General features: G+C 31.7%; 2 protein-coding genes across 4 annotated transcripts; both read right to left on the bottom strand.

The window, feature by feature from the left end:
• Positions 1-451: 451 nt before the first annotated feature.
• On the bottom strand, positions 452-3,313 carry LOC149094196 (uncharacterized). 2 transcript variants are annotated; one of them, XM_089267571.1, is made up of 6 exons: positions 2,290-3,313; positions 1,954-2,016; positions 1,758-1,849; positions 1,400-1,685; positions 1,002-1,219; positions 452-852 (listed from the first exon to the last, which is right to left on the bottom strand). In XM_089267571.1, the coding sequence occupies exons 1-6, from the start codon at positions 2,375-2,377 to the stop codon at positions 472-474; spliced, it is 1,128 nt and encodes a 375-aa protein (XP_089123697.1). In that variant the 5' UTR covers positions 2,378-3,313; the 3' UTR covers positions 452-471. The 2 variants fall into 2 exon arrangements, with proteins under 2 accessions (XP_089123697.1, XP_089123696.1); XM_089267570.1 differs by having other exon boundaries at positions 457-852; positions 1,400-1,709; positions 2,290-2,507.
• A 3,003-nt stretch (positions 3,314-6,316) lies between these two features.
• LOC112539766 (uncharacterized) lies at positions 6,317-8,384 on the bottom strand. Of its 2 annotated transcripts, none has more exons than XM_089267569.1 (6): positions 8,176-8,384; positions 7,764-7,829; positions 7,598-7,689; positions 7,211-7,511; positions 6,931-7,148; positions 6,317-6,731 (listed from the first exon to the last, which is right to left on the bottom strand). In XM_089267569.1, exons 1-6 carry the CDS (start codon positions 8,261-8,263, stop codon positions 6,351-6,353), a joined length of 1,146 nt encoding a protein of 381 aa, XP_089123695.1. In that variant the 5' UTR covers positions 8,264-8,384; the 3' UTR covers positions 6,317-6,350. The 2 variants fall into 2 exon arrangements, with proteins under 2 accessions (XP_089123695.1, XP_025018296.1); XM_025162528.2 differs by having other exon boundaries at positions 7,764-7,823.
• Positions 8,385-12,314: the final 3,930 nt, after the last annotated feature.

Below are 12,314 nucleotides of genomic sequence, written 5' to 3'. Positions count from 1 at the left end.
CTTATGAAATCTTAGTTTAGATGTTAAAATTGACGATATGTTCCCATCTTTCTGTCTACTTTACTTAATTTAATTCAAAGGAGTACACAAACTTTGGATTTAAGAATTGAGTTCGAGTCTTGCAAATGAAGTATAAAAGGCAGTAGTAAAGTTTCTCTGGTTTTAGAGAAAATTGTGTTCGAAACTAAACCCGAAATCTTGAAGATTTGATATTGAAAAAGAAATGGTATTACATAATTATTTAAATATCTATCAATTGGTTTCTCATTGAATAATAAAAGCTTCGAGTTTCAATATTTCAAGACTTCTAGTAATTACCCAAGCATTAATGGCTCATCAATTTCATCTATGATCGATAATTATGGTCTGGGTGAGATATGGATATAAACGACATTTCTTTCAACATGCTACACCTCACAGCTGACACAAAAATTAGGTGCAAAGAATTGACAATTTTTTCTAATTTCATTTTTAATCATCTACTGAATCCAAAAAATTAGGTAAATCATAAAAATCTTTGAAAAAACAATGTTCCATGAAATCAAATCCACGACAAATTTTTTCTCGTCGATTTAATGATTGCGGCCAATCATATTCAATTTGTTTATCGTCTTTTTTAAAATAAAACTTGATTGATCGGCCATTCTGTTTACAATAATCCTGAATATGATCGGCAGCTTCTTGAGTGACTCCACGAGATTCACGAATATCAAGAAGTGTTAATTTTGGCAAAATTAATATCAATTGCTTGATGTATTCATCTTTTAAACGAGTGTCTCTTAATGCCAAATGCTTTAGATTTGGATATTTCGACAGTAGTCTTCGTAGGTCATTCCACATGATTGACTTGCTCTATTAAAATAGAGATAAGTACCAATTTGTTAAATTGCTATGTGAAATGTTTCAAAATAACAGTCGACGGATCAAAGTTATCCCACAATTGAGAAAAATGAAGGAATATCGACAATAAAATAAAATATCAACAGCAAAATCATACTCACTAATTGTAGAACCAAATCTCGTAAGTTTGAATGTTTTATCGCATCATTGAACACGATGCGTCTGCACTCCATTATGATATGAGCACTCTGTAATGCTGGGCACGAATCCATGAATACAAGTGAACAACAAACGCCTTTCCTACAATTCAGATGCAAATTTATTTCAACTATCTTAAGCTTTGCCAATACTGGAGCATCAGAGTAATATTCTGGAAAGTCTAAACATATAAATGAAGAGAAAAATTCATCATTAGAAGAAAGTTCAAGATATTTTAAGATTTACCATTAATGGACCATCGTGGCAATGTCTGTTCTGTCTAAACATGAAAAAGGTTCATCCGCAAACAATTAAAAAAAGATACTGTAATACTATATGAAATTTTAAGATATGAGATTACCTTCTAAATTCAATATTTGCAGCCTTTCGAGATTTGGAAAACAATGTGCGACGCATTTGAAATCACACTTCCAAAGGTGAAATTGTTTCACATTGCCATAGACTCCTTTCATGCTTGAATCAATATATCTGGTAGATAGCATTTCGAGGTTAGCGTACGCCATTTTCCATTCGAAATCCAAATATTTATTATAAATGATTCCTTTCAAAGATTCTGAATCTATGATTAGTTTATCAATAACTTCGATTGGTACTTTTGCATGTAATAGGATTGTAACGTCAGCAATCTGTGAAAAGTAAAAAAATAAAAACTATAGAAACAATGAAAGTGAAATATAATATAAAATCTGTCAACAAACCCTTAAATTTGGAAACAATTTGCTCAAACAGGTTACATCAACAGGTCGTTTTACAAGACTGTTAAAATGATCAGGCGGATAAAACCATTGGTCTGAAAATTATAAAGTATAGAATATAAAATATATAGTAATTATAAAATTCATTAGGAAAATGGTGAACAATGAGAATAAGCATAAATGGAAATTAAAATCTTACCAGTCAAATATTTGACTCTTTTTGTCCGACGACCAACAATTACATTAGACCATTTTACGCAAACTGTAATTGGAATTTGTCAAATTACTATGAATTTACAAATCATGACTTCAAATTACCGAAAATATTGGTATTTGAATATTGCGATTTATCAGTCAGACGATCAACAACATTCATAACCGTTTCTTTCGTATAAAAGTTGGATTAATATGTTGGGCTTTTTTGAGAGTATCATGTATTTAACTGTGGTTTCAATTGATAAATATAAATGATTCCAATATAATATGATTTCCCTAAAATTTAAAAATACAAATAAATAGCATGATTTGCACTTACCTTTGAAGCAGTTTATTAAATCTTCTAAATCTTGTATGTAATCGAAAATAGTCAGCAAACAATCATCTGGAAGTTCATTTATTAACATTATTAAATCACCTTTGAAGTATTAAATTTAATCAATTTCCAGTTAATAATAAAACTATAATAATTAAATAACACAGCTAGTCGATTCAGACGACAGTTCAGTTTAAAGTTGAGATGTTGACAAGTTGACTAGCAGCAAATCGATAGTGATCGATATTTTCTGACTTAAGTGATCATCGATTAGTAAGGAACAAACATCGATGCTTATTAATCTTTCTGAATGTGTTTTTTCTACGTTTATGGATATTTTTTCCAACTATGCCCCGAACTTTTTTCATCAAACATAGATTATCAATGATCATGGATTGAAAAATTGCTCAAAAAATCAATAATCTTAAATTCGCATAATGGTCCAGCACTAACATTAATCACTTTATTTGGCTGGAGGAAGGGAAATTGGCCGATTGGCGTCAAAAGATCAACAATTTTTTCTCCTTCTCATTTTTGATTATCTACTGGATCTAAAAAATTGAGTGATTCATAAAAATTTTTGAAAAAACAATGTTCCATGAAATCGAATCCACGACAAACTTTTTTCCCTGGATTTAATGACTGCGGCCAATCAGCTTCAATTTGTTTATCGTCTCTTTTGAAATAAAACTTGATTGATCGACCATATCGCTTACAATAGTCCGGTACAAGATCAGCAGCTCTGGCAGATGCAAAGAAATGACAATAGTGTTAACATTTCCATTTTAAATCATCTACTAGATCCAAAAAATGAGGCAACTCAATAAAATTTTTGAAAATACAATGTTCCATGAAATCAAATCCAAGACAAACTTTATCAGGTCGAACTTTCAGTGGTCAACTCGTCTTGTGATACAATTGCTGCACCAGAAACAGTGTAGAAAACGACAGCTAAAATAGCAATGGTAAATGAACGCATTTTGCAAGGGATTTTGTTATATCAAATCAAACTTTAAACTGGAATAATCTAACGATAATGATTTGAAACTAGTCAGATAAATGCATTATGTACACTCAAAACGCTTGGAGACGAACACAAAATCAAAAAAGTGAAACATTTTTCAAGTTGAGTTCAAAAAGAATGAAACAAAATTCACTTGGCGTGAAACAGATTTCAAAATGAGAGGAACATATCTATGAGAATAGGTTGAAAACGTTAAAAGGGTGTCAGTCCATAGTCCGCTTATACAATTTGGTATATATTTCATCACATGATCGACATATTTTTGACAGGCGTCAACAGTAATTATATGCACGCAAAATTCAATTCTCGAAAAACATCCTTTTGATGGTGATGTGGGACTGACACCCTTTTAACGTTTTCAACCTATGGTGCTGGACAAAATTTTTCGTACACCTCTTGATTTGTCTGTTATGAATGAGGAAATGAATAAAAATATCTCTAAACAAACAAAATAACTAAGCAGTTTGGAACCAATTTGGAACGAAAACCACAAAAATATTAATTTAAAGCTGCATGATTGGCGATTGTTTTATCCATCTTGATTAAACTTCCTCAATTGAGTTATGAAGTGAGCTTTAGTGTTCTGTTGTTTGAAGCATGAAAGTTTTTCCAATTGATGACGAGTCATGTCATCAACTGTAACTTTTCGTTAGATGCAATTCACAATTAATTAATCATTCATTATATTCCATCAAAGATCCGATTATTGTCTGAGTAAGATATAAAGGATTATGTCTCTTTCAATATCGTACTCCTTAAAGCTGGAACAAAAGTTAGACGCAGAGGATTGACAATCATGTTATCTTTTGCATTTTCAATCATCTATTGGATCCAAAAAATGAGGTAAATGATCGAAATTTTTGAAAAAACAATGTTCCATGAAATCAAATCCACGACAGATTTTATTTGATCCATATATGTTTAATGAGATATGTGGCCATTCACCGTGTCTGCCTTCTGCTGAAAGAAACTTGATTGAACGCCCAAAATGCTTACAATAATCCCGAACATGATCAGCAGCTTCTCGAGTGACTCCACGAGATTCACGAATATCAAGTAGAGTAAGTTTTGGCAAGATGAATATTAATTGTTCGATGTGCTCATCTTCCAAAGAGGTATCTCGTAATGCCAAATGCTTAAGATTTGGATATTTTGACATTTGTTTTCGTAGTTTATCCCATTCGATTGGTTCTAACTATTAAAATAACGAAATGTGTCAATTTGCAAATAAATAACAGTTGCATAGCAAGAAAGGTTGTTTCAAAATTTCAAAAACAGTCGATGGATCAAAGTTATCCCACAATTGAGAAAAACATGAATATCGACAATAAAATGATAAACAAATTCATGATAACACACTTTTCAGAACTAAAATTCATCTCAGGCAGAATCCTACTCACAAATTGTATAACCAAATTTTGTAAGTTTGCATGTTTTATCGCATCATTGAACACAATGCGACTGCAATCAATTCTGATATGAGCACTCTGTAATGCTGGGCACGAATCCATGGCTAAAAATGAACAGCTAATGTCACGAGGCCGATCAAAACTGTAAAAAGCCATTTCAAATATTTTAAGATTTGCCATTGCTGGATGATCAGGGCGATAATCTTTTCCATCTAAACATGGAAAAGGTTCATCAACAAGCAATTATTAATATAAAAGATTTTATAATTTATGAAATTACCGTCTGCAACATAAATTTTGATCCTTTCAAGATTTGGAAAACAATGCGCGATGGATTCGAATAGACCTAAATTACAGTCATAAAGGTGCAATTGTTTCACATTTTCATAGATTCCACTTATTTTTGGACTGAGGTATCCGGTAGATAACATTTCGAGGTTAGCGATTTCCGGCATCAATTCGAAATCCAAATAGTAATTACAAGGAAAGATTATTCCTTTTAAAGATTCTGAATCTCTGATTAGTTTATCAATATCTTTCGTTGGCGTTCTTATTATCATAGCTTCATTACTTCGTAGTACATTGGATATGTGGAACAAGTCGGCAATCTGTCATGATAATGGTTTGTAAAAATAAATATTATAAAACAATCGAAGTTAAATAATATAAAATCTGTCAACTAACCCTTAAATTTGGAAACAATTTGCTCAAACATGTTACATCAATAGGTCGATTTACGTAGTTACAAACATAATCAGGCGAATAATAAGATTGATCTGGAATTAATAATTGATTTGATGAGGAAAGTGGTTAACAATGAGAATAAGTAATAATCAAAATTAAATCTTACTAAACAAGTATTTGACTCTTCTTGTCCGACCAACAATTACATTAGACCATTTTACGCAAACTGTAATTGCAATTTGTCAAATTACTATTAAATTAACTAAACATAACTTAAAACTAGCTAAAATGTTAGTAGGTTGGAAACCAAAGAGGTTTCTTGCGCATAAAATCTTGATATATTAATAATACCATTTATCGTATTTTATTTTAGCTTACTTTCAATTGAAAGCCATAAAGGATTCCGATATCATCTGATTAGTTTCACATTTAATGACACACATATCACACATAAATAACATGCCTTGCACTTACCTTTGAAGCAATTTATTAAATCTTGTAAATCTTTTATGTAATCAAATATAGTCAGCAAACAATCATCTGGAAGTTCATTTATTAACATTGTTAAAGCAACTTCAAAATGATTACTTTAATCAAATACAGTTGAACTATAGAAGTTATTAGCGAATCCGAGCAAAAATTAGGATTCGATTATCTGATATTCAATTGTTGAGGAGGTGAACGAAAACCTGTCAGCTCGCTTTTTCATCTTCAAAGTCATAGTTGGCTTCGATGAAAGTTCAATGAGGATCAAACTAGCTAGTTGAGACTTGGAAGATTAAAAAGTGTGCTAACGGGTTCTCAATTAGCCTAACCATTAAGGAACCGAAAAAAACTTCGTTAGAGATTCCAATAAACATTGAGTTTTTTTCTTGCATGAAATACATTTCGGAATCATCAGAGCTTAAATTGCTACATTACCTTAAACAATTTTTTATTTTTCATTTTTAATCATCTATTGGATCCAAAAAATGAGGCAACTCATAAAAACTTTTGAAAAAACAGTGTTCCATGAAATCAAATCCCCGACAAATTTTTTCTGGTCGATTCAATAGCTGCGGCCGATCAGATTTAATTCGTTCGTCGAATGGTTTGAAATAAAACTTGATTGAACGGCCATACTGCTCACAATAATCCCGAACATAATTATCAGCTTCTTGGGAGACTCCATAAGATTTACGAATATCAAGTATTGTTAGTTTTGGCAAAATTAATATCAATTGCATGATGTGCTCATCTTTTAAAGAAGTACCTCGCAATGCCAAATGCTTTAGATTTGGATATTTCAACATGCATCTTGATAGTTCATTCCATTCGATTGGTTGATACTATTAATAAAATAGAGAAAAGTGTCAATTTGTCAAAGAGCTATCTAAATTAATCATTGCACTGAAAAAAGTTGCTACAAAATATGAATAACAGTCGACAGATCAATCGAGAAAAACGAATGAATGTCGACAATGAAATGATAAACAATATCATGATAGCACGCTTTTCAGAATTAAAATAAAGCAGGATCCTACTCACAAATTGTATAACTAAATCTCGTAAGTTATCACGTGTTATCAAATGATTGAAGGTGATGGTTCTTGAATCAATTTTGATATAAGCACTCTGTAATGCTGGGTACGCATCCATGAATTTAAATGAGCAGCAAATGTTTGCCCAATCATTAAGAGGCAAACCCATTTCAAGTATTTTAAGATTTGCCAATACTGGAGCATCAGAGTATTGTTCTGATAAGTCTAAACATGAAAAAGGTTAGTCAACAAACAATTATAAAAGATAATAAAATGTTTGAAATTACCTTCTGTTGCATAAATTTGAAGTCTTTCAAGATTTGGAAAACAATGTGCGACGGATTCGAATAGACCTAGATTATAGTTCCAAAGGTGCAATTGCTTCACATTTTCATAGATCCCACTCATCTTTGGATAAATATATCCGGTAGATAACATTTCGAGGTTAGCGTTTTCTGGTACCAATCCGAATTCCAGATGATTATCACAATCGAAGATTATTCCTTTCAAAGAGTTTGAATTTATGATTAGTCTAACCATATCTTCGATTGGTGCCCCTCCATTAAGTTGATATGAAAATTCGGCAATCTGTTATGGAATATTTGTATAAAAATAAAACTATAAAAACAATGAAAGTTAAATATTGTACAAAAATGTCAAATCTGTCAACAAACCCTTAAATTTGGAAACAATTTGCTCAAACATTTTACATCAATTGGTTCCTTAAGGTGCAGATAAACATAATCAGATGAATAATTTGGTTGATCTGAAATTAATAATTGATTTTATTAGGGAAACAATCAAAATAAGAATAGGCATCAATGCAAATTTAAATCTTACCAATCAAATATTGAAGTTTTTTAGTCCGCTCAACAATTTTAATACGCCAATTTTTGGAGACTGTAACTGAAATTTGTTGAATTATTCTTAAATTAAAATACAGTCGCATCTCTCAAAAGTTGCAAGACTGACGAGTCTCCTCTTTTTAAGAGATTTTTGGTGGCGCCATCTGCGAATAATTGGCTCGTTAATGCAACTTTTGAGAGGTTGACTGTATTGCACTTTTTCAGTCAGACGATAAACATAATTCATCTTAAGACAACGAAAGAAGCTTCATTTGCACAAAAGTTGGATACAGCATTTATCATATGTATTTTACTGTTATTTGACAAATGATAACTATCAATGATTCTAATATAATCTGATGTGCATTCATTTTAAAATATAAATAAATGGCATGATTCGCACTTACCTTTGAAGCAGTTTATTAAATCTCGTAAATCTTGTATGTAATCAAAAATAGTCAGCAAACAATCATCTGGAAGCTCATTTATTAACATTGTTAACAGCTTTGAAATGTTAACTTTAATCAATTTCCGTTAACAAAACTATAATAATTTTTTAAATAAAACAGCTAGTCGATTCAGAGGACTAGTCAGTTGAATGTAGAGCGAGATGTTCACCATAAACCGGTACCCGTAACCCGTTATTTGGTTAGTGGGGAAGGAAAAGTAACCGGTTAGTGATAACCGTCCCAGCTTGACTGATAAAATAAAATTAACGAGTCGTTTCATCAACTGTAACTTTTCGTTGGATGCAATTCACAATTTATTATCATTCATAATATTCATTAATAGGTTTCTCATTTCTCATTTCTCTCATAAACATTGCGTGACAATAATTCAAGACTAGCGGTTACCCAGCATTGATTGGTGTAATGACCAGTCAATTCCATCAAAGATCCAATATTATGGTCTGAGTAAGATATCGAGGTATGAGACATTTCTTTAAACATCCTAAACCTCACAGTTGCAACAAAATTTACGTACAAAAGATCAACAATTTTTTTATTTTTCATTTTTAATCATCTACTGGATCCAAAAAATTAGGTAAGTAATAAAAATTTTTGAAAAAACAATGTTCCATGAAATCAAATCCACGACAGATTAGTTCTGGTCGATTTAATGACTGCGGCCAGTCAGTTACAATTTGTTTGTCGTCGGCTTTGAAATAAAAAGCGATTGATCGGCCATACCGCTTACAATAATCCTGAACATGATCAGCAGCTTCTTGAGTCACTCCGTTAGATTCACGAATATCAAGTAGAGTAAGTTTTGGCAAAATTAATATCAATCGCTTGATGTCTTCATCACTTAAAAGTGCATTTCGTAATGCCAAATGCTTTAGATTTGGATATTTCAACATCAGTCTTCGTAGTTCATCCCATTCGATTGGTTCTGACTATTAAAATAAAGAAAAGTGTCAATTTGCGAGTAAATAACAATTGCATTGAAAAAAAGTTGTTTCAAAAATTCCAGAAACAGTCGACTGATCAAAGTTATCCCACAATTGAGACAGACATGAACACCAACAATGAAATGATAAACAAATCCATGATAACACACTTTTCAGAACTGAAATCCATCTCAGGTAAAATCCTACTCACAAATTGTATAACCAAATCTCGTAAGTTTGCATGTTTTATCGAATCATTGAACACAATGTGACTGCAATCAATTCTGATATGAGCACTCTGTAATGCTGGGCACGAATCCATGAATAAAAATGAATAGCAATTGTCACGAGGCCAATCAAAACTGCAAAAAGCCATTTCAAATATTTTAAGATTTGCCATTGCTGGATGATCAGGGCGATAATCTTTTCCATCTAAACATGGAAAAGGTTCATCAACAAGCAGCTATGAAAGATATTATAATTTATGAAATTACCGTCTGCAACATAAATTTTGATCCTTTCAAGATTTGGAAAACAATTCGCGATGCATTCGAATATACCTAAATCAGAGTTCCAAAGGTGGAATTGTTTCACATTTTACATAGATTCCACTTATGTTTGGACTGATGTTCCGAGTAGATAACATTTCGAGGTTACCGATTTCCGGCATCAATTCGAAATCCAAATAGTAATTACAAGGAAAGATTATTCCTTTTAAAGATTCTGAATCTCTGATTAGTTTATCAATATCTTTCGTTGGCGTTCTTATTATCATAGTTTCATTACTTCGTAGTACATTGGATATGTGAAACAAGTCGGCAATCTGTCATGATAATGGTTTGTAAAAATAAATATTATAAAACAAGCCAGTTAAATAATACAAAATCTGTCAACAAACCCTTAAATTTGGAAACAATTTGCCCAAACAGGTTACATCAATAGGTCGATTTACGTAGTTACAAACATAATCAGGTGAATAATACGATTGATCTGAAATTAATAATTGATTTGATGAGGAAAGTGGTTAACAATGAGAATAAGTTATAATCAAAATTGAATCTTACTAAACAAGTATTTGACTCTTCTTGTCCGACCAACAATTACATTGGACCATTTTTCGCAAACTGTAATTGCAATTTGTCCAATTACTATTAAATTAACTAAACATAACGTCAAACTAACAAAAGTGGCTGAAAATTGGAAACCCAAGAGGTTTTAATGAAACCGTTTCTTTCGCATAAAATTTTGATATAATACCATTTATCGCATTTTATTATATTGCAGCTCACTTTCAATTGAAAGCCAAAAAAGGATTTAACAATTTTATTTAATAACATGATTACACTTACCTTTGAAGCAGTGTATTAAATCTTGTAAATCTTGTATGTAATCAAGAATAGCCAACAAGCAATCATCTGGAAGTTCATTTATTAACATTGTTAAAGCATCTTTAAAATGATTACTTTAATCAAATACAGTCGAACTATAGAAGTTATTAGCGAATCCGAGCAAAAATTAGGATTCGATTATCTGATATTCAATTGTTGAGGGGGTGAACGAAAACCTGTCAGCTCGCTTTTGCATCTTCAAAGTTATAGTTGGCTTCAATGAAAGTATCAGCGTTAAGAGGTGACCAACTGGATCAAATATGATTTAACCTTAACTAGTCTATCCTATTCCGACATGCAATAAATTTAAATAGATCAAAAGCTAATTTAGTTAATTAAATTTGATTATCTTCCTCAGCTTGAGGATTAAACTAGCTAGTTGAGACTTTTAAGATCAAAAGGTGAGCTGACGGGTTCTCAATTAGCCTTACCGTTAAGCCAAACCATGGTTGGGGTAAATTGAAAGGCGGTCGAGGTCGATTGTTGGCCAAAGCATTATTGATCTCCTTCAGCAAGTCATCAATAGTCTTAAGAAGTTCCTAAGCTTCATTGTTTACAGATTTTTCCTGATTGTCAATGGCACTTTCAGTGGTCAACTCGTCTTGTGATACAATTGCTGCACCAGAAACAGTGTAGACAACGAGAGATAAAATAACAATTGTAAATGAACGCATTTTGCAAGGGATTTTGTGATATCAAATCAAACTTTAAACTCGAATAATCTGACGATAATGATTTGAAAATAGTCAGCAAAATGCATTATGTACTAGCGATACTCACCCTGGTTTAATACGAAATAGATCGGAAAACACTGTCAAGTATTTTGAATGACATGTCGAGGCTTATTTAAAAAAACAATCACACAGATGCAGCAAGTTCGCGCTTTATGAACTTGAGAATGCATTGGTTTTTATAAGCAGCTGAAGTTTAAATGATTCATTGACTCATAAACACTTTCATGCAGGGAAGTTGTTAAGGTACTACAAAATTTGGCAACCTTTTTGAACCTTCATGAACCTTCACAAAACCTGAGAACATTAGAGTCACTAAAAAAATTCTCCAATCGATAGTTTTCGATTAAATTAATGTCAAAGTTTAAACTTACATCGCTTTTTGTACAACTATTTGTACCAGATTTTTCATGAAACTCATTTAACTTTTGATGGACAACCAGAAAATAGATTTATCTTGATAAATAAAACTTTATTTTTCTCTAAAACAGTTGAGTTCGACCTTCATTTAAATCCATCGCATTCTATAACCGTAAGAGTTAATGACCTGAAACTTATTATTTGTTCATGCAAATTGCTCGTTCACAACAACAATAAAAAAAATTTAGCAATAAATAAACGGATATCTTGATTTTGGCCATTGGCCGTGAAACTTTGGGTCTCAATATTTCGAGAAAGGTTTCTCCTACACTCATTATTCTTTGACATACCAGTAGATTTTATTATTGCCTAAAATACATTGAAATTTCAGACGATTGAAAATCCTGCAAGAAAAGTTATAGCACTGCTTTCCTTCTGATGTCTGATTTGTGAATTAATTTATAAAGATGATTTGTTACTCGGCCACAAATTCATTACTAGCTGATTTAGCTCAATTGTTTTTCATTATTCGGTAATGTTCTGTAGATTTATCATCTAACCGGGCTAAAATCTACTGATGACTACAAGAATGATGATTGTAGGAGAAACCATTCTCGAAATATCGAGGATCAAAGTTTTAAGTCCAATAGCCAAAATCAAGAGAACTGTTGTTATAT

This window comes from Tetranychus urticae, chromosome 2, assembly GCF_039701765.1.
Source record: "Tetranychus urticae isolate SD_2017Ah chromosome 2, NJAU_TeUrti_SD_1.0, whole genome shotgun sequence".
NCBI classification, from domain to species: Eukaryota; Metazoa; Arthropoda; class Arachnida; order Trombidiformes; family Tetranychidae; genus Tetranychus; species Tetranychus urticae.
The sequence above is the reverse complement of the archived record's forward strand: the minus strand, read 5'-3'. Positions and strand labels throughout refer to the sequence as shown.

Bases quoted from the DNA above. Each gene is read 5' to 3' on its own strand.
- LOC112539766 (XM_089267569.1), bottom strand. From the start codon at position 8,263: ATGTTAATAAATGAGCTTCCAGATGATTGTTTGCTGACTATTTTTGAT. The intron at 7,690-7,763 runs GTAAGATTTAAA...TATTAATTTCAG, and splicing joins AAAACTTCAATATTTGATTG to ATCAACCAAATTATTCATCT. The intron at 7,512-7,597 runs GTTTGTTGACAG...ATTCCATAACAG, and splicing joins AATTGTTTCCAAATTTAAGG to ATTGCCGAATTTTCATATCA.
- LOC149094196 (XM_089267570.1), bottom strand. From the start codon at position 2,377: ATGTTAATAAATGAACTTCCAGATGATTGTTTGCTGACTATTTTCGAT. The intron at 1,710-1,757 runs GTTTGTTGACAG...TTGTTTCTATAG, and splicing joins AATTGTTTCCAAATTTAAGG to TTTTTATTTTTTTACTTTTC. The intron at 1,220-1,399 runs GTAATCTCATAT...TTATATGTTTAG, and splicing joins GCAAATATTGAATTTAGAAG to ACTTTCCAGAATATTACTCT.